This window comes from Lutjanus erythropterus, chromosome 16 (genome assembly GCF_056507025.1).
Source record: "Lutjanus erythropterus isolate fLutEry1 chromosome 16, fLutEry1.hap2, whole genome shotgun sequence".
Classification (NCBI taxonomy): domain Eukaryota; kingdom Metazoa; phylum Chordata; class Actinopteri; order Lutjaniformes; family Lutjanidae; genus Lutjanus; species Lutjanus erythropterus.
In genome coordinates, this window is record NC_139332.1 from 34,022,730 (window position 1) to 34,047,010 (window position 24,281).

The following is a 24,281-nucleotide window of genomic DNA, read 5'->3' on the forward strand; positions in this document are numbered from 1 at the left end:
AAATACCAAGTTCAGTCTGTGATCTGTCACTGACTCAACAGCCTCATGGAAGTGATATTTTACAATACTTCATATTTTAAACTAATGAAATCCGTTAAAACAACTCATTTGGTGTTTTTAAAGTCGTGATATTGAGCTGAAAGAGATTCCACATTTCGTTCGTGTTCAGAGGCTGCTGCAGACGGCTCCCACTGTGCGCGCTTCACTGTTCAACACAGTTGGCTTATTAAAGTTAATGATCACTCAAAGTTAAAAAAAACTCTAAAAAAGTTCTCACTCACTTTGTGTGAGGCTTTGGATGGATTCTTCAGGAGATTTTGGCGTCTTTCTTCAGTGAGGAGCGCTTCTTGTCACATCCAACTGCTGAAGGTAAATCTATCAGATGCTGCAGATGTGTTTTGGATAAAGTTTGAATTCAGTGTTCTTGAAACTTTGGGCTTCGCCTGGAATTTTGTCCGACATTTCAAATGTTGCAGCAAACCTCAGTCAAGCGGATTTTGTCCATCCAGCTTTATTTGCCAATTAAATTTATTAGTCTATGACTATTGTACTATTGTGGGTTGCTGCACCCCCAACTTCAACTTTTGGGGGGTGCATGTCTTCTGCCAGTGGTCTGAAGAGCAGGCACACTTTACTGCCATCAGATGGACCATGCTTCCTTTGCTGTAAAACTTGCTAAGTTACATTTTGCATGTCAAATAATTTGCAACAAACAGTTCTCTGTTAACCAGGAGGTGGGGAGGTTTATGACCTGTACTGCAGCCAGCCACCAGGTGGCGACCAAGATGATTTGGCTTCATTTTTGGTCATTGGACATTGCCAACTGATCGACTTCTCAATGTCCCTGCATTCCAAATCTCACTCTTCTGCCTTTCACCAATAGTTTGTACTGCAGCTGCCCTTTCAAACTATGTACTGTTGCATTATACATACAATTTGAACCCAGTACGTCCTTATAACATTTCTCCTTAAAACTCTAACCCTCTTGATCATACACTAAACACAAAGGATTGTGTGTTAGATTAGCCAGAAAAGCATTCTGGCTTGCATACTGCACAATGGGACCTGATGCAGTAGTACATCCTGGTATTTTTGGCATACTGAATCTGACACACTCTGTCTGGGGACATACTAAATCTTCTTCTGGCATACTAAATAGTATGGTAGTTGGGTACTGGCACAGCACAATAACTGAGCTCATTCAAACAAGATGGTTTCATTGTCAACAGTGTCGTCTAGAAAAACAATAAGTATTGTTACTTTGTGCAAGTCTACTGTGAACACAAAGAAGAAAAAAGACTGATATGAAGCTGCAGATGGCTGCAAGATACAGACAATATGTTCTGTCTGTTCAGTTCAGTTTTACATCACGGCACAATCTGTGATCACAACATGTAAAACACGACTCCAATAATATCAGAACAAGCTCATTTAGTTCCCATGGAGGAAATCAAACCGTGGACGACCAACATGTCCTCCGATCGTCCAACAGCCAGACCGCTGATTGTTCACACATTTAATCAGAAGCTACACTTCAAATGACGACCGATCTGCCAGAAGTTTGGTCCAATTGTTAATTTGGTTGGGGGCAACCAATTTCAGGGGTAAAATCAGGTTTAATCTGTACAGTGTTTGACCAGGTTTAGGCAGACACTGCGTTGTTTGAGAACACCCTACAGCTGTGTATTGTCAAAAAAGAGGTTATAATTCAATATATTGTGATATATTGTGATACTGTAAACAAGGTGATCTCTTGCTATTTTTAATATAATTTTAGGAAACCTGTCATAGTATAAGAACACAGCATCATATACATAAAACGTGAGTTTAAAAAGTTGACTTTTTTGTGTAATGTGAACAATGAAGACAGATAACAACTGACAACTAAACACAACACAAAATTAACCACTGCCACAAATCCTTAAACGTATCACAACATCGCAATACGGTATTAAATATTGAGATACTCAAGTGGATCAATATTTTCTTACACCCTTAAGCTTTGCTTTATCAGCTGTTTATATGTAGTCTGGGAAATGTTGGGTAATCACTTACAAATCAAAATAAATCAATAGTCCTTACAGAAGATAATTCATGAATAATCAGATCTGTTCAGTCATGAACATAGTCATGAATGATTGCCTCATTAAGACTAAAGACTTTAACCTTTACAGTCTTTGCTTCAGTAGAAACGCAACTTAGAGCTGCAACATTTTTTTTTCTCTGAGGGAGATATTGTTTTCAGATATTGACGTATAAGGGGTTGTGAACGTTTTTTCTCTTCCTGAGTTCAGGCCTGTTGTGCAGTTTTGTACTAAGATCCCTTCAGTTTTTGTAAGTTGGAAAATTTAGTAACATTTTCCACACCAACAGTAAAATAACAGCAGGTCACTACTCTGTGTTCTCCAACAGTATCTCTCAGTAACAGACAGCCACAACGTCACTTCAAGTTGATTCAGCAGGCCTTTGTGTTCTTTTTCCTGTAAAACTGTCTCTGATATGTAAGACTTATTCCATATATCACTTTGGATGAAGTAAGTTTTATATATATACATATTTATACCAAAACTTGAGAAACGTGAGAAAATAAGATCACAACAATGACAAAAATAAAACTTCTAAATTCCCCTTTGGTTTGATTCAAAAACACAAACAGAGTAAGTAGGACAGAGACAGAGAGCACAATATGAAAATAAACTAGCTGTAAAAAAAAAAAAAAAAAAAAGTAAATCATCTGAAATAAATACACCTTGATCTAAATCAAGAATATGGCCTTTGTGTTTTATATTGGAGATATTTAATTTACTGTATATTAAACCAAATATTGTGCTTTGTACTGTATATATACATTATGAGTTTATTTGTGTAGATGTGTGTGTCTACAGCTCCTCTTCCATCCACAGCTGACTATGGAGGGGGATTTCTCACTTCTTCCTTATGTAGTGATGTTTTTCGGGGAGCCTGACGTGAGTTGGCAGCGGTTGATATGTGTCTGTAAATCCTATTTTTTGGGGGGAACACAAATAAACTTTTTATACAAGATAATGGAGAATTTCCTCTGTTTTATAACTGTGCCTGAAGAATAAACACACATAAACACATATAATCCAGGGGGTTCAGGTTCAACAAACTCATAAGCTGAATGCAAAATGTCCGTTTTTGCTTTCGGCTTTTCGCTGAGCCGCCGCTGATTCCCCCTCAGTCACTAATCAAGCTGTTATGCAAATAAGCCTGACTTGAATTGACTCGACTTTATGTTCTTGTTTTGTTTGTAGAGAAAAATACTTTGAATAATCATGTGTGGTTTTCTCCAGTCAGTTATGTCATTTTAAAGCAAAGCTGGCGTAACTGTCTGACAAGTCTTTGTTACGACAACCTGACATTAACTGAGACAACACAACCTGTTAGCACCTTTATTATGACAACTTGACATTAGCCAGACAATATAAACTGTCATAATCATGCAATAGCAGGCCTAATTATCAAACTTAAAGAAACTATTTAGTTTTACGTGTTTAAACGACTTTATATTGAGACAATTATAACTTGGTTTATATCAAGTTGTAACTCAAACAATGTCAGCTTTGTATCAACATTCATAAAGACTCTTTCACGTTCATGTCATGTCATGTCATTCTTATGCACACCCCCTTGAATAACATGTTACCACAGATTTTGTCACCACACCACATATGTGCTGTATCTACTCAGACAGTTACCCAGGTTCGAGTCCGTACCTGTAATCATGTACTTCATAAAATGGCGCAGTGTGAATGTAACTCAAGTCAGCGACTCACCGAGGAAAGCAGAAGGTGATACGGTGCCGTTGCTGCGAGAAACCATGACACTGATGCCAGTCTCCACGAATGGAACGGAGAACTCCACGACCTCTGACCTCTCTTCGTTTATGGTGAGAGAACCGATGGCCATGTCAGCCCTGCTGGATACCACCTGCAAAACAGGACGCCTGAAGTTAGGATGATTTTGTGGTTCTCAGAGAGCTCAAAATAAATAAATTTTAAAAAATTAAAAATTAATAGGATATTTTTAGCAAACGAGAATATTTAAATTAGATCTCATGAGTTGCTTTTGTTGTCATGCATTGACTTTCTCTTATTTCTCTTGTGTGACTCCCTTTCATTTAATTACTGAAAAACATCATAACCTTTGTGAACTCCACACCCTCCTGCAAGGCACTACCTCAAGACTGCGCTGTGCAGAGAAGTACAGAGCACAGAGAGTGTCTTTGAAAAGAAAAATCCAAAGCGCTCCTCCTCAGTGATGCTTGAAAAAGAAAAAAAAAATACTTCACAGGCTTTGTCAATGAACTGGATGCAAATTCAAGTGTGTTTGAGTTTTCTTTTGTCTCGGCGTGCGGCGTGTAACCGGGCCGTGTTCCTCCTCAGAGCTCTTCTGACAACGGTAAATGAGGCTCAGGTGGTCAGGAGGTGAGGAAGCGAGGGGATTCGCAGCTCTGTCGTGTTTCACCTGGCAGGAAACAGAGGTTACTTGACTGCAGTCGAGGGACTGTGGAGGTTAGAGAAGCTGGCTGCAGACCAAAAGTTCATTAGTCTGAGTCCTGGCCGTGCCCCAAAACTCTGTGAAGACAAAAGGCTCTGCGGTCCCTCATCCACACACCACAGAGACGCCTTTCATCAAGCTCTTAAAGTCACACTCCTTTATGTCCTCATTCTCTGTTGACATCTTAAGTGTTAAGCAGTCATCGATTCATTGTTGTGTTGATGTACCACACTTCCCAGTTATCATCTGTCAATCAAACAACAGTGGCAGCGTGCTGATGTCTTTATCTTTGATTTTTTTTTCTGTTGATGCAATTTGGGATTCTGTAGGTGCCACTTTTTTTCTTTGTTCAGCCACGAAGGCTTCGCCGCTCTTGCCGGACAGCCAAAGTAATCCCAGAGTGGGCACTCAAGCTAGATGTGTCTGTAATATGGCTGTAGTGATAGCAGGACAAAACGGTGCAGACAATCTTAGACGGCAGAGATTGTGCATAAAAAGTTAGAAAAATTACATAACTTCAGTCCTCTCTATCTGCCCACTGCAACTGCAATATGGCCAAGTGCGATAATCTGAAATGCAGGAGCTTCAGGTAACATGTGTCACAGTATACCATAATAACTGAAACACACACACGTTGCAGAAACGTCGAGACATAAGGGAACATGCTTGTTTGGTACCAACCCAAGCAAAAATCGCATTGCATTGCAATTAGGGGTGTTGCGATTCACGACTTGATTTTAAGGTCACAATTCAATTAAATTTTTCCTTTAAAAGTTTTTTCCAGCACTGATGGTTATGCCATGGCAAGTCTAAAGAGAAGCTACATGGTGTCACGTGTGCTATAACCATCTTTGTTTGTTTGTTTGTTTATTTTGCAATGTCATACCACAGCATAAAGTTATGTAAAATTGTGTGCAGTTGTGGGAAAAGCTACTTACCACTACTTAAAGTTACTTATGTTACCCGCAGAAACATTGGCTAGATAACCATAGCAATGTTGGAGAATCAAAGAATTAGATATTAGATCTCCAACTCCATCAGTAGAAAGTGCAGCTGCTAACAACCAGTAAGCTACGCTAAAGTGTTGTTTTTTCCCAGACACGTCAGATGCACACATGAAGGTGGGGGTGGAGAAAAAAAAAATTGATTGAAGATATGAAATTGTGGAGCCCCTAACTGCAATCAAAATAACTCACACTACGTATGTACGTATATACTTGCAACGACTGTTCAACAATTTGTATATGTCTCACGCTGTTGCAAAAACAACCCACCAATCACAGCTTCGTAGGCTGACGTGAGAATGGTGACATAATCTGGCGTCATAACTAGCTAGCTACCTGGCAGCATCCATGACAAATAACGACAGCAATGGTGATGGATGTCATTGTGTGTTTTAATATAACTGCACAGCAACTACTGTTAAGATGAAGGAAAAATAAGTGCTTTGGCGTAAAATAAGTATGCACTGTAATGTTTTTAAGACTTCTTACGTCATAAAAAGAGCCATTGTTGACTCTCATTGTTTTACATGGGACATGATTTCCTGTGTGAACGTTGTGTATTTGTTTGACCCATCCATCCATCCCCACCTTCTCAATATGTGGACTTTCTTGCTGTTTATACTAAGTTTCATGCTTCCCAGCAGATTAAAACATAACACTAGAGGAAGGCCTCTAGACACGATGCTGTTGGGATTCCTACAGCATCATTGTTTGAAACACAGGGCTACTGAACAAGCTGCCATATTTGAAGCATTGGGACTTATAACTGGTCTGGTTATTTTAGTTTAGTGATGCAGATAATGATGCATATTTTATAAGACTTTTGTGTGGTACATTTACATGTCTGGGAGTCACGTTACAGATCTCAGAGCTCTCAGTGCATGAAGCTGGAGAGGTTTTCTAATGAATTGATGCTTTGTAGTGCATTGCCATGAAATAACATAATTACATGATATAATTAAATATATGTTCACTGTGATGGATAACCTATATCAAGCAAGTTTCAAGTCTTTGCCCATCATATCATTAGTCATATCACAATTCATTACAATACCACACCATAATACAATCATGAAATTAATGGGAATTAATGGCTGGCTGAAAGGCAGCAGGAAGGAGACTGTTGTGGAAGAAAATTTGCTGCTGAAACAACATGTGTTCAGTCAACCTTCTCTAGATCGAAATGCAGGAAGAAACTTTTTGAGTTAAGTTTGTAAAATCAATAGTTTGTCTTTGGAGCCTTCAGAGACACTTCAAAGCACAAAGCTTCCACAAGAACGCGGTGACGCACAAGTTTTACACTCCTCATGCCGTGCGATTAGTTGCTTTTCTGCCTGTCAAGATCAATAAATCCGTGATAATTATTCCATTTAATTCAACTAGGTCATTTAGAAGATCTGAGTCTGAAAGCAACACCTGTGACACTCTTGTTCAGGAAGTGCTTCATCATTACACAGACTTCAGGGTGGGAACAAAAAATATTATAGCGGGATGATTCATCGTGCAGGATGAGAAAATGTTAAGGACGTAGGAAATTACTGCCTTATTGGGAGGCATTCATGTAAGGAAGAAGGACAAAGAGTGCAAGGCTGAATGACACTGTGAGAAATAGCAGAAATGATTGACCAAGCGTGGGCTTTCACTGGAGGGACAAGGACACAGAACAAGTCTGAGGGAGGCGGGCCCATTAGCCTTGGTGAGAGGTTACTTCGTCAGGATGAGAGAAGTTAATGGAAAAGAATGTTGAGGAAGTAAAGAGAGATCAAGATTTTAAAAATGGGGCATTTGTTTATATATTCACAACAAAAATATTTGGTTTGCATTAAAAACAATTACTGCTGCAGGAAGCGGGAGACAACAAGGACAGAACAGACGGATGTGAGATACAACATTTTTCACACGGACTCAGCTGTCCCTGTGCACACATGTTCGTCTGTCGCCATAATTAAGCAACTTAATGAGTTACTGACAGAAGCTGGGCAGGAGGCAGCTGGGGACAGAGAGACAGACAGAGAGAGACCACCTGCATCAACAGCGACATCACGACTGTTAGCAAATACTGAGACTGTCAGCGTTGACACACAGATCTGCATACACACACACGGTTTCACACACTCAGGGGCCCAGTCTCATGACAAAGCGTGTAGCAGGCCGATCCGCTGGAGGATATGGTGTCAGTCACACGTTTTGGCTCATCTCGGCGTTAAAAGTAAACCCGTGTATTAGGGTGCAGTGCCAGCAGGGGGCGATAATGACAACGGCAAAATCTGAAATGATTCGTAGCGAGGTTTATGTTGAAAGTCTAACCGCACAGGGATTACTGCTGACTTGACTGTGGAACGCTTTTGCATTGCCTCACTCTTAGAAATAAAGGTTCCAAAAGAATTCCTCCTGAATGTTCTACCCAGAAACATTTGCCTCTGAAGAACCATTTTTTGAAGAAAAAAGAAAAAGTCAAGGGTCCTCTGTTACACTAAAGGTTCTATTAAGAACCCTCTTCATTCAGAAGAAAGATTTGGAAGAAAGATTTATTGTTGAAATCCTTAAAACTCTTTTGTCACAGGTTCATCAAGGGTTCTTCATACCAGAATATAAAAGGGTTATTGGTAGAACCCCTGGGTGGGTTCCTGTGAGCCCCCTTAGAATGTGGACAGTTTCTTAAATGTTGCGGTGCAACACGGCGGCCTCTGTGGAAGAGAACCCACTTCCTCTGTAGATATAAAGGACTCATTTTCAGGTAATTATACACTAATGAAAAAGTCTGTTGATAAATCCACGAAAATCTAACACACTGGACCTTTTACCTCAAAACTAAGTCTGAAACCTTGAACCTATGAGAAGTAAGCACCAACACCACCTTGATCTCCAAAAATATCTTCATTTTTATAAAGGTCTAATACTGAAACTGGTCCTCACAAAGACAGAAGTACAAGACCACGGACACACATACACACACACACACACACACACACACTGTGATAATTTGCATCCCCTGTCTAACCCTGTGTTAAACCAACTTCATTAATCCAGCCACCAGAGGGGGATTGGCATCATGGAAACAGCAGTGTATCTGCCAACACACACACACACACACACACACACACACACACACACACACACACACACACACCAACACACACACACACACACACACACAGTGATGTACAAACAGTCTCGCAGCCTGTGTTGTCCCCCTCTCTCTCTCAGTTTCTCCAGCACTAATCTTTCTGACAGCCTCCCTCCATATTTCCTCCCTTCTTCTTCGATTCGGGCCCAATCCTCTCTCGCTGGGTCGCGTTTTAAAGGATTTGAGGCAGGATAAAAAGAATTTCACGGGAGCCCTCGAATCAAACCCCCTTTTTGTAAACACAACAAAAGGGGAGGAAAAAAACAGAATGAGAGAAAACGATGATGCTACTGTACAGGAAAAATGGAGAATTAAAAACATAGCTACAATATCTCTGGGAGACACACACAAAAAAGGGTCATGGTGTGTTTGTGGTCTGAACTTCAGAATAAACTCCCAGAGGGAATGCAGACTGAGCTGTGTCTTCTTTTATGTCCCAGCTGAAAACAGTTTTATCAACTTACATTTAATCTCTCACCCATTTTGCTGTCACTGTGTGTGATGTTCATTTGTTTGCTGTGAGTTCTCTATTTCTTATTAATGTTTCATGATTGACAGTTTTTTGTATGTTTAGTCTTTTTGTGTAACTTTACATAAGTCGCTTAACATTTGGGGAAATGTGATTATTTGCTTGCTTTTGCTGTGTGTGATGCTTGATGACAGTCTTTGGGTTTTTGTGTGTTCAGTATGGAAGAGGAGCCAGGATGAGCTTATCCTCGCTTAAAGGTGCTATATGTAGGAATTTAATTTCAAAACATTCAACAGCTAACTAGAATTATCGACAGAATCTAGAGAAATAATTTTTTTGGTCTCTATGTACTGTGTTGCAGTGATGTCTACTGAAGTTAACATGCTAACTTTCAGTCTGCCCTGTCTCGCTCTGTTGTGGTTTGGTTCCTGTCACCCCAGGGTTGACCCTGCCAGGACCCCTATTCATTTTCCTCCAGAGATGGACGCTGACTGATATCTGACCTCCATCTCGCTTCTCTCCCACTCTCCTGCCATGCCGTCATCAGCCCTGGAGTCCAGGGTCGCCTCAGTACTGAATTCCCTGTTGTCAAACTGACCTACGTTGGTCTTGGAGACCATGGTCACTGGGAGCCTGGCACCAGTACCCGGCTGTTAGCTCAGCTTGGGGACTGATGCCCAATCTGGTGCTACTCCCTACTATTCCCTGCTGGGTCCTCCCTCCTCTAGACCTGGAATATGCTTCCTCTCACTGGTCCAAAACCCCTCTGCTAGCAGTGGAAACACCAACACTCCAGGCAGAGTCAGCTAATAGGAGCCCTGGCTGCATGGCTAACAGAGCTAACTAGCAACTTGACTTTCTGGTAATTTTCTTATTTGTTTGACGTATGAATTCAGCAGGTGGCCAGAATTTTTTTATTTATATAATTGGACAAAGTTCTCCACTCTTTCCAGTTTTGCTAAGCTAGGTTACACACATGGCTCCAGCTCCATATTTAACCCACAGATTTAAAATTTGCTACTTAATGTAAAGACTGATGTTGACCTTATTACTCATGCTCCAAAAGAAAGCAAATACATTTGCAACATTTCTTTAAGAAAACAGGAAAACATCAATTATTGGGTCAATATGCGGCTTAAAATCTGAACACTTCAAACAGAGTTTGAATTCTTTTATCACAGAAATAATGCACCACCAGTAAGATAACCCATTTAACTTTGTGGTGTTATTTTCCTATATATGGACACCTGTCGTGTTTTGTCTTTAATTCTGATAATTCAGATTAAACTTCAAAGGTTTAAAAGTGTTGACATCAGCCTCAAAGTTGATTTAAAGTTGCTTTTTGTGGCGACTGTCACTCAACATAGTGGAGTGCAAAATTACTGACTCACTGGCATGAATCCTGTTATTATTAAAAAAAAACGTGCAAACTATCTTCAGAACAGAACAAACATGTTGGGGATTGGGAGCAATGCAACCTGGACCAGGATTCATGGAAAAAGTTGTAGAGTTCTTGAAGACATTTTGCCTCTTGTCCAAGAAGCTTTTTCAGTTCTGGCTGACTATTTGTGGGGTTATTAACTCCTTGAGTGGCATGTGACTCATGTACCCACCCTTCCACTGAGTGAACCGTTAGGGTCACCTGAGTGAAGGTGTGAATAAGAGTTGTTATGGTCACTTGTGAGTCGTTGACTCACTCTGCCGTCATGTGAGTCACTAGTGTCACATGATTGTAGGTGGGTGTTCAACTGACTGAGGAGTGATCTTAAGACTGCATTGGATGTGGCGGACAGATTGTGTCCCTCTGTTGAGGGACGGTCGTATCAGGTTAACAAAAATGGCTTCTTTTACTCCTCTCTCAAACCATCATTCCTCCCTGGCCAAAATGGATGGTTGGATAGATGGATGGAACTTATCACTCAACATGCTGTATTCTATATATTTTTATTTTCACTGAACTGGAGCGTTCACCAGCAAGCCAGTTTTGCATGAATAAAACATGTACATGTACTGAAATATCAAAACGAACATTAAAATCCTCACCTCTCCCACCATGCCGTTCCACTCCCCGTCAATGTTCTTTCCATGCCTCCCATTGGTCACCAGGTAAAGGTCGTAGGTGAAACCCACAATTTTTGCCAGCCGCTTGAGGACGTCGATGCAGAACCCTTTACAGCAGTGCTTCATGGGCCCGGTGCCATCCACGACCAAACTGAAGAGATGATGTGAGAACAGACAGATAGGTGAGACAGTGAACACGCTTTTAATGCGTTTTATCGAGGACGCTTTGACCTGGATGGGCTGCTCGGCTGAGAGGAGTGCTAAGGGAGTGGGAAAACGAACAGACGAGTACCGAGGAGACAAGAAAAGAACACAACCGGGGAAAACAAGGACAGTATGAATTCATGGCGAGGGACTGTAAAAGGATCGATGCTGACAGTTTGGGCTGTTGTGTTTGGAGAGGTAATGCTTGACAGGTCAGGGAGCTCCAGAGGGAAAGTGCTGCATTATTACTCCACTTTGCGCTCTTGGATGCCGTCTAAATTAGAAAAAATTCTGCATGGGCCTCTGATGGCCTTTTTTCCTGTGAGGATTCGTCCTGTGAACACTTCATCCTGTCAGCCTCATGAGCAGGTCACACGTACAGGAGTCCAAGGGCGTTCAGATCAGTATCAGTCAAGTGGCTGCAGTGTTCTCCATCAGCTGTCCGTTCCAAGTGCCCAGTTGAGGGTCACTGACACACGTAGCTATGACAACCTCTTGGCTCTGTTACCTAGCAACATAACTTCCACTTTTGACAAATTGTTTTTTTTTTTTTTTTAACTACAATTCCAAGTAATGTTTTATGAGTGGGACACCTGACCCCTTGGTGCTTATTAAACATTTTCATTTAGTTGTAAAACTGTTGTTTTTTTTTTTTTTGTTTTTTTTTACAAATGAAGTCTGGTCTTCCATTAGCAAAAAAAGCAAATTATATAAATTGTGTTTTTGTCCCGGCTTCAAGTGCTACAGTAAATGGACACATAATGTCACATTGTTCACCACAGAAAAGATGAAAACAGGTAAGTAACGAAACTGACATCATTTTAAGTGATTAACAGACTTTGGTCAGGGAAAGCATAAACTTTTAGCCAGTTTTTAGCTCATTGCTAAGTCTGTCTGTCCACTGTTTGGTGCAGAGCAGTTAGCATTCAGTGAGTTAAGAGTTTCAGTGGAAACACTGACATGTACAGTTCATGATGATTTCACTATGAGCAACTCCTTTTACATATAAAAGACATACAAAGTAGGGATGCTCCTCTTGGCTAATTCCCCTCTCAGGACTAAATTTAGACTAGTTGACTAGGCATTTCTTAGTTTGACAGTTTGATCCGAGTTTCCGGACTGTTGGAAATAGTTGTGTCAAGAAGAGAACCCTAGATGTGTTAAACCCTCACGACATAACTAATGTTAAAATGGTTAATGAGTACATTTTGTTCTTTTTTGTGATTTACAGAATTCATGTTTGCACAATGTTTGGATTTTGCATATGATGGATATATTTGCATATTTTTTTTTCAAGTTGAGGGCCTCAGTAAGTTTTGTGTTATTGAATGATAACTGTTACATAAACATAACTGTTTCAGATGAAATACTGTCACATGTATGTTGTGGTCCTCATCAAAAGTGCTAAATATTTACAGTAACAGGTAGTTACATTTAAGTGCGGGGTCGCGCTCCAATAATTTACAGGCACGTTTATTTTAAGCATCGAGCAAACAAATCATGACCTTGGTGGTGATGACAGGAGAAAATAAAAGCATTTTTCCACTCACTGCACTGCAACGACATCACAGGAAATAAGCCATGACAGGTTAAAAAAAAAAAAACACTGGACAGGAAATCAATTAATAACTGAAGACAGAAAATATATTTAAAAAATACCAAAAAAAAAGAAGGATGAGCATGTTAGGAAAAGCACAGGGTCAAAGTAGGTTGATTAACAGGAGAGCAAAATTCTGTCTCAGCCAATAAAATTGATGGAGGATGAACTTGTTATCAGCCTATTGGCCAGGTCATGTGCTGGCAGGAAGGAAGCTTATCTGGGATAAACCAGGAGCCCAGAGCGTGTGCACACACACACCACCACACACACTCTCTCTCTCTCTTTCTCTCTCTCTCTCTCTTTTTCTCTCCTTCTCTCCCCGACTTACTTTTCCATCATCAGTACATGAAATGAAATGGGAGAAAAACTATAAAAAATATAAATACTTCTGCATATTATATATGATATGCACAAGATATAAAAACATACAAGTTCTCTTCTCAGTAATGAATCAGTATGATGCTATCGTTATCTTTTATCATTATGTAGGGGAGACTGAGTAGTTTGTGGCACTGGGTCAGCTGTAACACTGTCAGTTTGACCGATTAGAAAAATGCTCTGTTGATGTCATCAATATGGTTCACTCTCATTTCCTTCTTCAGCTCACAGGAGAAGTGGCATGCATCTGTGAGCAACACACAAGATTTTATGACCTGAAAACAGGTATGAGAGTAACATTTTTTTATCAAAATAATTTTTCACCAAGCATTTATTGTACTGTACAATAGTTTGACTTATATAACATAAAGTAGCAGTTTCTCTAGTTTAATTTGATGCTTTGCATTAGTGTGACCTTAAGGCTCACATGCTAACACAGTTAGCTATGTAACAGCTGCACAGGGTAGGGACAGCTGTCACGGTTAGAATTTCTGCATTGTTTATTCAAAATTGTTAATTCTTTTTTTCTTTAATTGGATAGCCAGCCCCAGCTAGTGTTACAGCTCACCCCTGTTGTGGGGGAGGTGGTAACATGGGAAGTCTTTGTACTTCACATTAACTCACATAATCTGTGTTTCTTTAGTAGACGTCCAAGTGAGTTTTATTTGTAGCAGACAAACATGGCCACTGTGTATCAAAGTTTGAGAGATCTAGCGATGGACCGCAGAGTTACTGATGCTGAGAAGAAAAGTGTTACAAACATCCCTGGTCTCCCCTACATACAGTACAGCGTGACTCACTGTAAACTGGACTGAGCGATTCCACATGTGCTGTTGATCCCCTGCTCCATGATTAAAACTCTATTGATTTTCTAAGTTATAATTCATGGATTGATTAAAAGAAAATTACTTTGCTGTGAGGTTTGAAGTTCCTATTATGGTTTTAATGAGCTGCTATGAGCTGTAACATGCTTTTAGGTGGTCCCACATAACTCTTAATGTATCTATATAGCCGCTGTGAGGAAACTTAATTTTCTCCCTGGGATAATTAGGTTATTTTGTGATGTTTTAATCTATTGATCCCAGCAGGGAAGTCTTTCTGTAAGCCTATACCTCCCTGCACCCAGCACCTGCAGATGGTAAAGATTTACTGTCTTGTTCATGGATGCTTGGCCAGACGTTTCAATTTCACAAGGGATCAGAGCCTGGAAACTTCTGGTTTCAGGATGGTCTCTAACCACTTTCTGAAACTGCTTTTCTACTTTCCACCGAGGTTTATAGGCTGATAAGGATTTAAAGGAGAAACCACTGGGAGACATCGAGATTAGAAATCACTTGTTATATACTAAACTGACTCCTGGTGTGTATAAAACAGTATCAGCCCATTTTCAGATTGAAAAATGTGACACCTATATTATCTCGTTTGTCTCCGTTTATGGCTGTAATAAACTGCAGGTCAGCCTGACCACACACTTCCTTTGCTGAGTTACAAAATGATGTTTCAGCTCCATTCACACTTACTTTTATTGCAATATTGTTTTTTGCTTTTCTCTTATTTTTGCTTTTGTAATGCTGAATGAATTTAAACCCTTCATCATCGTCGCCCAGTGAGTCAGATTAAACCAGAAAATGGACAGTACACCGCTGCGGTGATGAAAGGACTGTGCAGTGACATTTTGCTTTAATAGCTCTAATGGGTGGTTTGGTTGGTGTAATCCAAGTCTCCTGAAGCATTACGTTCACTTGCACACACACACCCTCACACCACACACACCAGACGATGTTCATGCGTGCATGAATGTAGCTCTGAGCTAAGGAAGATTCAGGCTGAAAACTTGGTGCAAATGACGTCTTTCAAGTCAGCTTGGCACGTTGGCACTTTGGGAGACTTGGATTACACCAGACAAGCAGTATGGAGGCCTTTTTTTGTTTTTTCCATTTGAAAACTGGGAGATTCTGCAACACTGGTTTCCTGTGAAACTCCAGCAGTGTTTTGTGGACTAAAAAAAACTAAACCTGACCTTCAATCAGCATGAGGGGAGTAGATAATGACTGAATTTTAATTTCTGGGTGCACCATCCCTTTCGCATAAATAGCTTTTTTTGATTTCACATGGGACATAAACCCCATACGAGGATCTTCTCACGCTTAAAAGCCATCTGTGTCTCATACAGCTGCTACAAGGTACCAAATGCACCTGTATGAGTCACAGAGGGCGTCACAAAAAAATGGTATTTGATGGCTTAAGAATGAGAACAGGCTGGACCGAAAAAATGTCAAATGGAAAAGTACACATCAGCCACTGAGAAATGAACATTGCAGAGTCAGGATAGAATGACAAGCAAAACCAATGTAGCAGTGAAAAAACTGATGTGTTTCCTTCAGAAATGACGGCTGTGTTTCATGTCCTGTAGCTGTGGTGTGTTACCTGGTGTTGACGGGCATTCGACAGGGTACAGAGTCCCGGATGCATGAGCTGGTGCCCGGGTCGGCCGGTTCCACGATGACAAAGGGCCTCTCTTCCAAAGTGACCACTCGGAGGTGCTGGGCGTCGTCCAGAGGCTTCAGAAAGGAGCCGTAACGAGACCAGGGATGGTAACGAAGCCGCAGGTGGCCGTTCTCCCACCAGCCGACCTGCACGGGCACAAACGCACACAGACAAACACAGAGGTTCAGGTCTTCCTCTCTTGGGCAACAGCGGCTCAGAACAGACCGCTGATCACCTTTCTAGAAGTAACATTTGGCAGTTTTAATTAATCTCCAGTCATTTCACCCATGACACATCTGATCAATTTTGTGTTTTAGCCCGGATAATGCCATCTCATTAGAGTTAACTATCTAATATGACAGCTACTCTACCTTGCTATGAACACATCTGAACCCAGTAAGACGACATTCAGTGGATTTGCTGGATAAAACATTTTACAGCATCTGGTACAAAACCAGACTGAGCTTATACGACCTTTGCTTCACCAAAATTTGAAGGAGTGCACATCAGTGTTTAGTTAGGACCTGGAACATACTATTGTCATGTAAAGTCTGTTAAAACAACAGTTATGTGTGAATTAGATATCTAAAAATCTCTAAACTTTCAACCACAATCAACCCGGGTTTAAAGCTGACACCTGCAAATCATCATGAAAATACATCAAAAATGGTTTTCACAGTAGCAGTTTCACTTTAAATTGATTTGTGTCCAGGATTACCGATCCATCATTTCAGTGGTTTTGCCGAAAGACCACTGGGGAACATGGGACATCCTTGTGCTCCATTTGAACTGCTGCACACCATTCACCTTCTCTCACCATGTCTTTTGTATCCATTGTGTTGTTTAATGATGGAAAAAGTCTGTATTAGATGCCTAAAATGATCCCACTGTGGCATTATTCTTAGTTGGGTCCTCATTCAGGATCATGTCAGTCTAGTAATTTAACAATCTTGGAATCCATCGGCTATCATCTGACAACGATTTAGCCACAGGGTGCAGCGGCAAGCGTTTCAAGGCTTCCTGCGTAGCCAGATATCAGTTATACAGACTTCCAGGCAAAGACTTCCTCTTTCGTGCACTGGTCATTATTTACAATCAATTTGCAATTTAAGACATGAGAATGGAGTTGGAGGTTAATCTCTATAAATGGATATCTGCAAAGGAATGCAGACAAATTAAAAAAAGATAATGAAAAGCTAAATCATCATCAGAGGCTAACTGATGGATTCCCATATTACATTTCGATCAGTTCGTTCCACCTTTGTTGCTCTCCACATGAACTGTTTACCTGCTTGCAAACAAACCCTGTTCAATACCAGTTTGACTAGAGACAGGAAACAGAACATTTCAGAAAGTGATAATAACTAAGCTGTCAGTTATTTTTAATTTTATTCTACTCTTACTTTGAATGTGAGCGTATTTTTTTTTTGTGTCCTTTGATAAACTGGCGACTTCTCCAGGGTTTATCCCACCTCTGGCCCAGTGTCAGCTGGGATCACCTCCAGCTCCTCACCCTCCAGAAAATGATAAATAATGGATGGATGGGTTCCTGGACAGCAGGGCTCAAGGCACGACATCACGTAATAACAGGTACCTGACAACTCTGATCATATCTTATCTCTTTTCCTGCAGTTATGTTTCAAAACATTGAGCTTCGGAGGACAGTCTGAGGCGTGAAGGAGATGTAAGCGCGTAGAGTGTCTTCACGTAATGAACATTTAATGTTAGATGAGCTCAGGGTTTTCATGCTGCAGTGTGATATTTTGGAGAAGAGACCGATGTGACAGTGCAGACAGTGTCACAGTGACTTATAAGCCCATACAAATCTGTTCACATCGGCAGAAGGTGATGCTGGATGCATGTTCAGCCACAGCACAGCAATGTGTCAGGTACTTTTTTTTTTCTTGTTACCATATATTTACATGTTATTTGCATACAAACACTTTTCCTGTGGATCTCCCTGATGGAGCCAGGCGTGGCGGTAGGGATTTGTGAAATAACATGCAAAGCCTCTTTGAACACACACATACACAAGTTGTGTCGCTTGTGAAGAATTGTTCAAAGACCCACCTAAACCTTATCCATAATTGCTGCACGCATTCCCCAAATGACAGAAGTCTAATCTCTCTCGTAGCACGTCTCAAACCTAAAGCAAATGGTTAACCTTGCGGGGAGCAGATTTTTTAAAATAAAGCAATGTAACACTCACCTTGAACACTGATTCTGACTTTATCTCTAAAACCAGGATTCAAACCTGAACAGGTGGCCGTTCTCCCGCCAGCTAACCTGGACAGTTAACCCTGTGGGGACCAGGACTGGGCAGAAAGAATATGAGCCTATACAGAGTCTGTACGAGCAGGCAGTCATGAAACAAGCGACAAAAAACATTGAAGACAGTCCAATCCCTTCTTCCCTTAATACAGACCTCTGCTATCACTTGTTGCAGCCTCCATCAAGCTGCTGAACTCTAATGCTAAACCTTAGTGCAATACAGCAATGTACAATAAATGTACAAGCACTTTTTTGCATTTTAATTTATGTCATTGTGTTTTCAATGTGAAATGCATAGTCGGATATCTCCTTCATTTTTTTTATGATGTTTTATGTGAAGCAGCTGCCTAGCTTTGTATCAAATATTTATGTTTCTGTGATGTTTTTATCATATTTTATGTGAAGCAGTGGAATGTAGCACTGTCCAAACAGTGTGACTGTGGGACAAATTTCTCTTTGGGGACAATAAAGTTTACTCAAACTTTTTGTTTATGCATAAAGTTCTTTAGGTTTTAAACAAGTCATTTAGTATACTGACCAGGGTTGCACCATTAAAACTTAAGCAATCTTATCTAGTTAAGATGTTATGTGAAAATTGGTTGCATCTGATCAAAGTAAATCAACAAAATGAAAGTCTCTGTAAAAGGGCCAAACAAACTTTTGTTGAAGATGGTATGACTTTGTTTTATTTATATAACCATACATGGAAAAATATATGAATTTGTGAATAAGAAGGATCGGCATATTGCGACTTTTTCTTTGCATTTTTCAGCACAAAAAATGTTCTGTTGTCATTTCCTACTGGTGTTCACTTTTTATAGCCAGAACACCAGTAATAGGTTAGACTGACTCGTCATTCAGTCCACTCAGGAGAATCCATACCCAGCAAGCATATGGTGTAATTTCCCGGTCTCAGCTAATTATTTAGTCTGGCTATGTGTAATGCTATCATAGGCTAGACAGGTTTTTCCCACTTAGCTTGCCAGGTATGTGATGTACAAACTCTCCCAGTTAGCACCAACTGGGATTTCAATACTTATTTCTTGTTGAGAACCAGTTAATACTCTGTCTGAACATCGAACCTCTTTTCATCCTCTTTTCAACAGGCTAAAATGTGGTTCTGGCTTTCAACTGAGAAATTTGGACGTAGTTTCCTAGTGTCGTTCCAAAGTGACGGGAGGCTGTTATTTACACATTGTAGAGGAGGAAAAATGTCACTGAGAAGCACAGTTTAATAGCCATCTAACTGATGGCAAGGCGTGAATTAAACTTTCACTGGCAGCACAAAATCTGCCAAGTTTTAGCCTACAGATCAGGTCTGCACATAGATGGACACTAGAAAAAAATAGCTTGCTGGGTAACGTGCCTTTAAAATAGCTAGTATGTCTTATCGACTTAGAGAAAATGCATTTAATTTATGGGATGCTGTACAGTGAGCAGGTGATTATTGCAAAATAAACCCCATCAGGTTGATGCAGGATCCCGACAAGAAGCATCCAGATTATTGATGAGTATTTGATAAACCGTTTTATCAGGTATGTCGACTGTACACACATTTTTTAAACAAGCAACAACGACACAACACGACAAATACAAGCACTCACACACACACACAAAAGAGCAGGTGAGAGCATAATACTTAATAATACACTTTCCCAGCAGAGCTCCATACACTCACAGACACATGCACACAAATCACAAGAGCGCAAAATGCTACACAAACTGAAAGACATAACCAGTCACAAAAACAGAAATAGGTGTGCCAGCACACATCCACATTGTTATTCATAATTATTCATTTTGGCCACTTTAACGACATTAACACGAGGACCAGATGCAAACAAGAGAGTAAATATGTAAATAGCAAATTTGCAGCACCTGGCACTTTGGACCACTGTATCTTTAATGCACTTTCTCTTTCTGTATTTTTCACTGTTTCTGCTCGTCTCATTCACGCTCTCTGCTGCATAAATAATAATAGCCAGAGCCAATATTTCATTATATAACAACATGATAATTTGCTCTTTTATGCTCATTTGTCCTCCAGTTCACCCCTCTAACATGTTTTGCATTAAGTGAAGTAAATGCTTTCTGCTGCTCTTTATACACAGAAAAAGACATTTATATGCACTTACACACACACGCACAAACACACACACACACACACACACACACACACACACACACACACGGCCCAGACAGGGGCTGGATCCCCGGACTGCCAGCCCAGCAGAAGGCAGGGATACAGAATGATTTGGTATTTTGCGATTCTCAGTTACCATGGCGCTCAGAAAAAACTTTTTTTTTTTTTATCAAAATGTTATGACAACAGTGACAACAGTAACATTTTATCCCACCTAAAATAAGAAAAATGTAAATAATATTCGCATATTAGAAACAGCAAAGACTCTTTAAAATATTTACTGACAGACAAAATGTTGCAGTTAAAAAAAAAAGGTACAAACAGACACACACACACACACAGATTTACTGCAATCTCTTGAAGAAATACAGCTGAGTCATCTTCAGTTTTAGTCTCTCTGTGTCTTTGACATTTCCATTACAATCAATAATCTGAGGTGCACTGCTCAGAGGATTTGATAGTTTTTGGAGGAATCAATAAGTCAATGTGTGTTGCTTCTAAAATCAATACTGAAGAACTTTTGCTGTCATTGTTCCCAAGATACTCTGCAGGATCAATAATCTGATCTGCAACCCACATCTTCCTCCTCTCAATAATTTGACATTAATTATCCCAAATACCAATAACTGTATTATAGAATCTTTAGGATTTGATGGGAATATTTGATTTTCTGTATGTTTTTCTTTGTGTTCAGTCACCGTGGCTGCGATGGGTCACTGTAACGCAGCTCCGTTTCTCTTTATTAAGAACAAATCAGCACCGCTGCTGCTGCAAAGGTAAAACTCATCGCCACCCGAGCACCAGAGGACCTTTTCATACAAAGACCAAACACTCAGTGATGAGAGCAGCAATTGTGAAAATAAACACGTTCTGTTCTAGGAATAGGCTGACTCACTGGTACAATGTTCTTTTTTCAAGGTGACAAAAACATTCATTCATCACAAAATGTAAAAAATAAATAAACAGAAATTGGGTTTAAGTGTAATTTTCAAAGTCTGGTCCTGTTAGGGACACCTTGTTTTGTTGTAATTGCAAAAATTACATTTTCACTTTCAGGACTTCTGGATCCCCTTTAGTTAAAGGTCATGCCACCAATTTTACACATATCATTTTACAGTATTCATCATAGAGATTATTTAGCCTTAGAAAATGTTTGTAAAGCATCAGTCCCTCCAGGAAGCTGCAATGTTGCAATCGCTACAATTCAACCGATCCCCATGAATGCTGTGTGACTTTGCAAATTTGCCACAACTTTCCTGCAAATTTATTTCCATTCTGTTCTGTTCCACCAAACATAGCAGCCCCCCCGCGCAAACTGTTGTTTTGTCTTATTATTCATTATTTTTTTGTATTCATATTTTTTCAGTTTTGTCACAGGTACTGCAAAGAGCGCAGCATTTGTCACTGTTATTATTTATATACATTCTGTGCGCTTTGATTTGATTATTTTGTTTTGACTGAGTTTCATTGCCAAAAAGATTCTGCTTCTTTGTGAAAACCCCCCAGTGCACTTTTTCATTTAGAAATAAAGAAGATTTTTATTATTTTTTGTGATTTTGAGCCTTTTTGGAAAGGTTAGCTTGAATACTCAGAATGAATTATACAGAAAAAAAAATTGCAACTTTCCTTTGCAATTTTTAATTGGTCCCACAATTTCATTGCAAAAAATGCCAAAAAAGCCTTCCAACAGAAACTGCAATTTTTTTTAAAGAAAGCTGCAGTGAAATCAGGCAGTTCAACAATCCCAAAAAAGGCCAAGAACATCCTGGAGGGACTGAAATATGACCATTGGAGAGTAACAGCAACAGATGCACTGGACATTAAAGGGACAGTTCACCCTAAAATCAAAACTAGATATTTTTCCTCTGGCCTGTAGTGCTGTTTGTCCATCTGGTCTGAGATTGATGGTGCTGAGATTTGAAAAGCTCAAAAACTTGCTGTGAGAAGTTTCATAAGCAGTTTCTAGTTCAATTATATTTGAGAGAAGACAGACATCTCCAGATATCTCCAAAACTCAGCAACTCACACCAAAATTATCTAGCTGGATAAATGGGACTACAGGCCAGAGAAAAATTATGTCCCTTTAACTTGCATAACTTAACATATGAAAGTTACGTAACTTAATGTACTTAACTAACATAGCAATTTTAACCCAAACCATGAACTTTTATTCAACCTAAGTAGTTGCCTAAATCTTAAAACGTGTCTCTAACACAAGTCTAACAGGACGTTGCATATTTATTACTGCTAACTTGACTGTGGAGCCTTGTGTGTGCAAGGCTGACGCTAGAGGGGTACGTACAGTTCGAAATGCCGCTGACACAGCCAAGAGAGAGAACATGCTGAATGATGTCACTGGGGTCGCCTCAAATGCAACTGGCAACATGTTTACCAAACAGGAAGGGCCTAATGACAGAGGCTTTCAGTTGCATTATGGGAATATAGTATCAAGTGTTTTCATTCAGGGATTAATATCAGGGTTTGTTGTCCTCTGCTGCTTTGATTTTGACAATATTTCCCCTTTTTCTGTCTCTCATGTCCTCCAACGTTATCAAAATGCAAAACTAATCTTGTGGAGTGGCCCTTTAAATAGATCATGAGGATCGCCTGCTGGAGGAGGACGTTAGTTAGACTATTGAGCAGTCTTATTTATTTTTTTTGTTGTTTGTTTTTTTAGTTAAATAAATTAGAGAGTATTCAGTACTGAGGGACTGGGATTTGGACTGATTCACCATATTATTGTCTATTCGGCTGATTTACTGTGCTTATTTTTTGCCTTCTTTAACCCTGTAACCTTCAGCACAGAGTATAAAGTTTTTATTATTGTCGAATGTTTTGCTGTCTGGACTTCCTGTCTGCTTCCATCCTTTTCAGTTGTGTCATTATTTATTTTGCTCAGACACAGATTGTCTTGCTTCTATTCCGTTCAAGGCTCTGTACACACCAACACAACTAATATTCAACCTTGTTTTTTATTTTTGTTTTTTTTTCCCTGAATGCTAAAAAGTTACCGCGCTCACTCCAGTATTGAAATGTCAGAGGGAGAATGACTCAGGAGTCGCAGCCCAAAAAATCGTCCAACAGAGAGAATGAAGACAGAAAGTCCTCACCTGTGATAATTACTGTGGGACTGGCCGACATTTCGTAGACGGGGAAAAGTCAGTAGGTGTGCGTTTATCCATGTGACTCCTGCCAGCAGTGGATTCATTACTACTTTTAAGAGATTTCTGGCTCAGTTTTCACTCTGCGGGTCCATTCTGTGAGTGCAAAACAGCTGTGAATTGTAGCAAACAACCGAAGTACAAAATTGGCAAAATTGCTTCTAAACTAGCAGCAGAAACGGAAAACCTCAGAAAGCACGACAAATAATGTCTTCAGGTGAATCGGGGCAAATAAAACTTTGAGCCATAGTTTGATTTAATTCAATATGTGAAACACTCTGACTTCAAAAGGTTGTTCCTCACACCATGATCAGGACGTCCACGTAGTCTGGCTCAAATAATGGCCATTGTATTTTTAATACTCAATAAATATGAAAATATGAGTTCAATGAACAGCGAAGCCTGTACACTTTAAAACCTAAGGTCACACCCTTCTTGGCTGCAGCTCAGTATTTATTCTGAAAAGTGAAGCAAAGGGTAGAGATTTTGACAAATTAACATACTTCAAAATGCTGCATTATGGGATTAACTTTAGCTCATTTAACACCAATTTAAAAAAAAAAATCCTGCCAACACTGCAGCTCTAATAATGTGATGGAATTAAAAGATAAGCTGCTCAATTTAATTCAATATATGTTTAATATACAGTGTGTCTCAGATAATGTCTGATCTCTGCTGATTGTGTGTGTGATCATTGGTCATTGTGAGAATTATCACGCCTCCTCATCAATCTTCTACTCTTATTCTCACCTTTCTTGGTCTATGTGATGTTTTGATATTTTACAAATGGAACGAAAAAGTTGGGTTACAATCTTCAAAGAGAATCACATGAAGGGGAAGTAAAGCAGTGTCAGT

The 24,281-nt window shown here is 39.9% G+C and overlaps 1 protein-coding gene across 1 annotated transcript in view; it reads right to left on the bottom strand.

The window, feature by feature from the left end:
- Positions 1–24,281, bottom strand: part of grin2da (glutamate receptor, ionotropic, N-methyl D-aspartate 2D, a) — a 186,640-nt gene that overhangs the window by 71,110 nt on the left and 91,249 nt on the right. The window contains exons 7-9 of the mRNA XM_084738944.1: positions 15,792–15,997; positions 11,165–11,333; positions 3,798–3,951 (exon numbers count right to left, since the gene is read on the bottom strand). Of these exons, the coding sequence (XP_084595070.1) occupies positions 3,798–3,951; positions 11,165–11,333; positions 15,792–15,997 (529 nt within the window). The remainder of the gene's footprint in view (positions 1–3,797; positions 3,952–11,164; positions 11,334–15,791; positions 15,998–24,281) is intronic.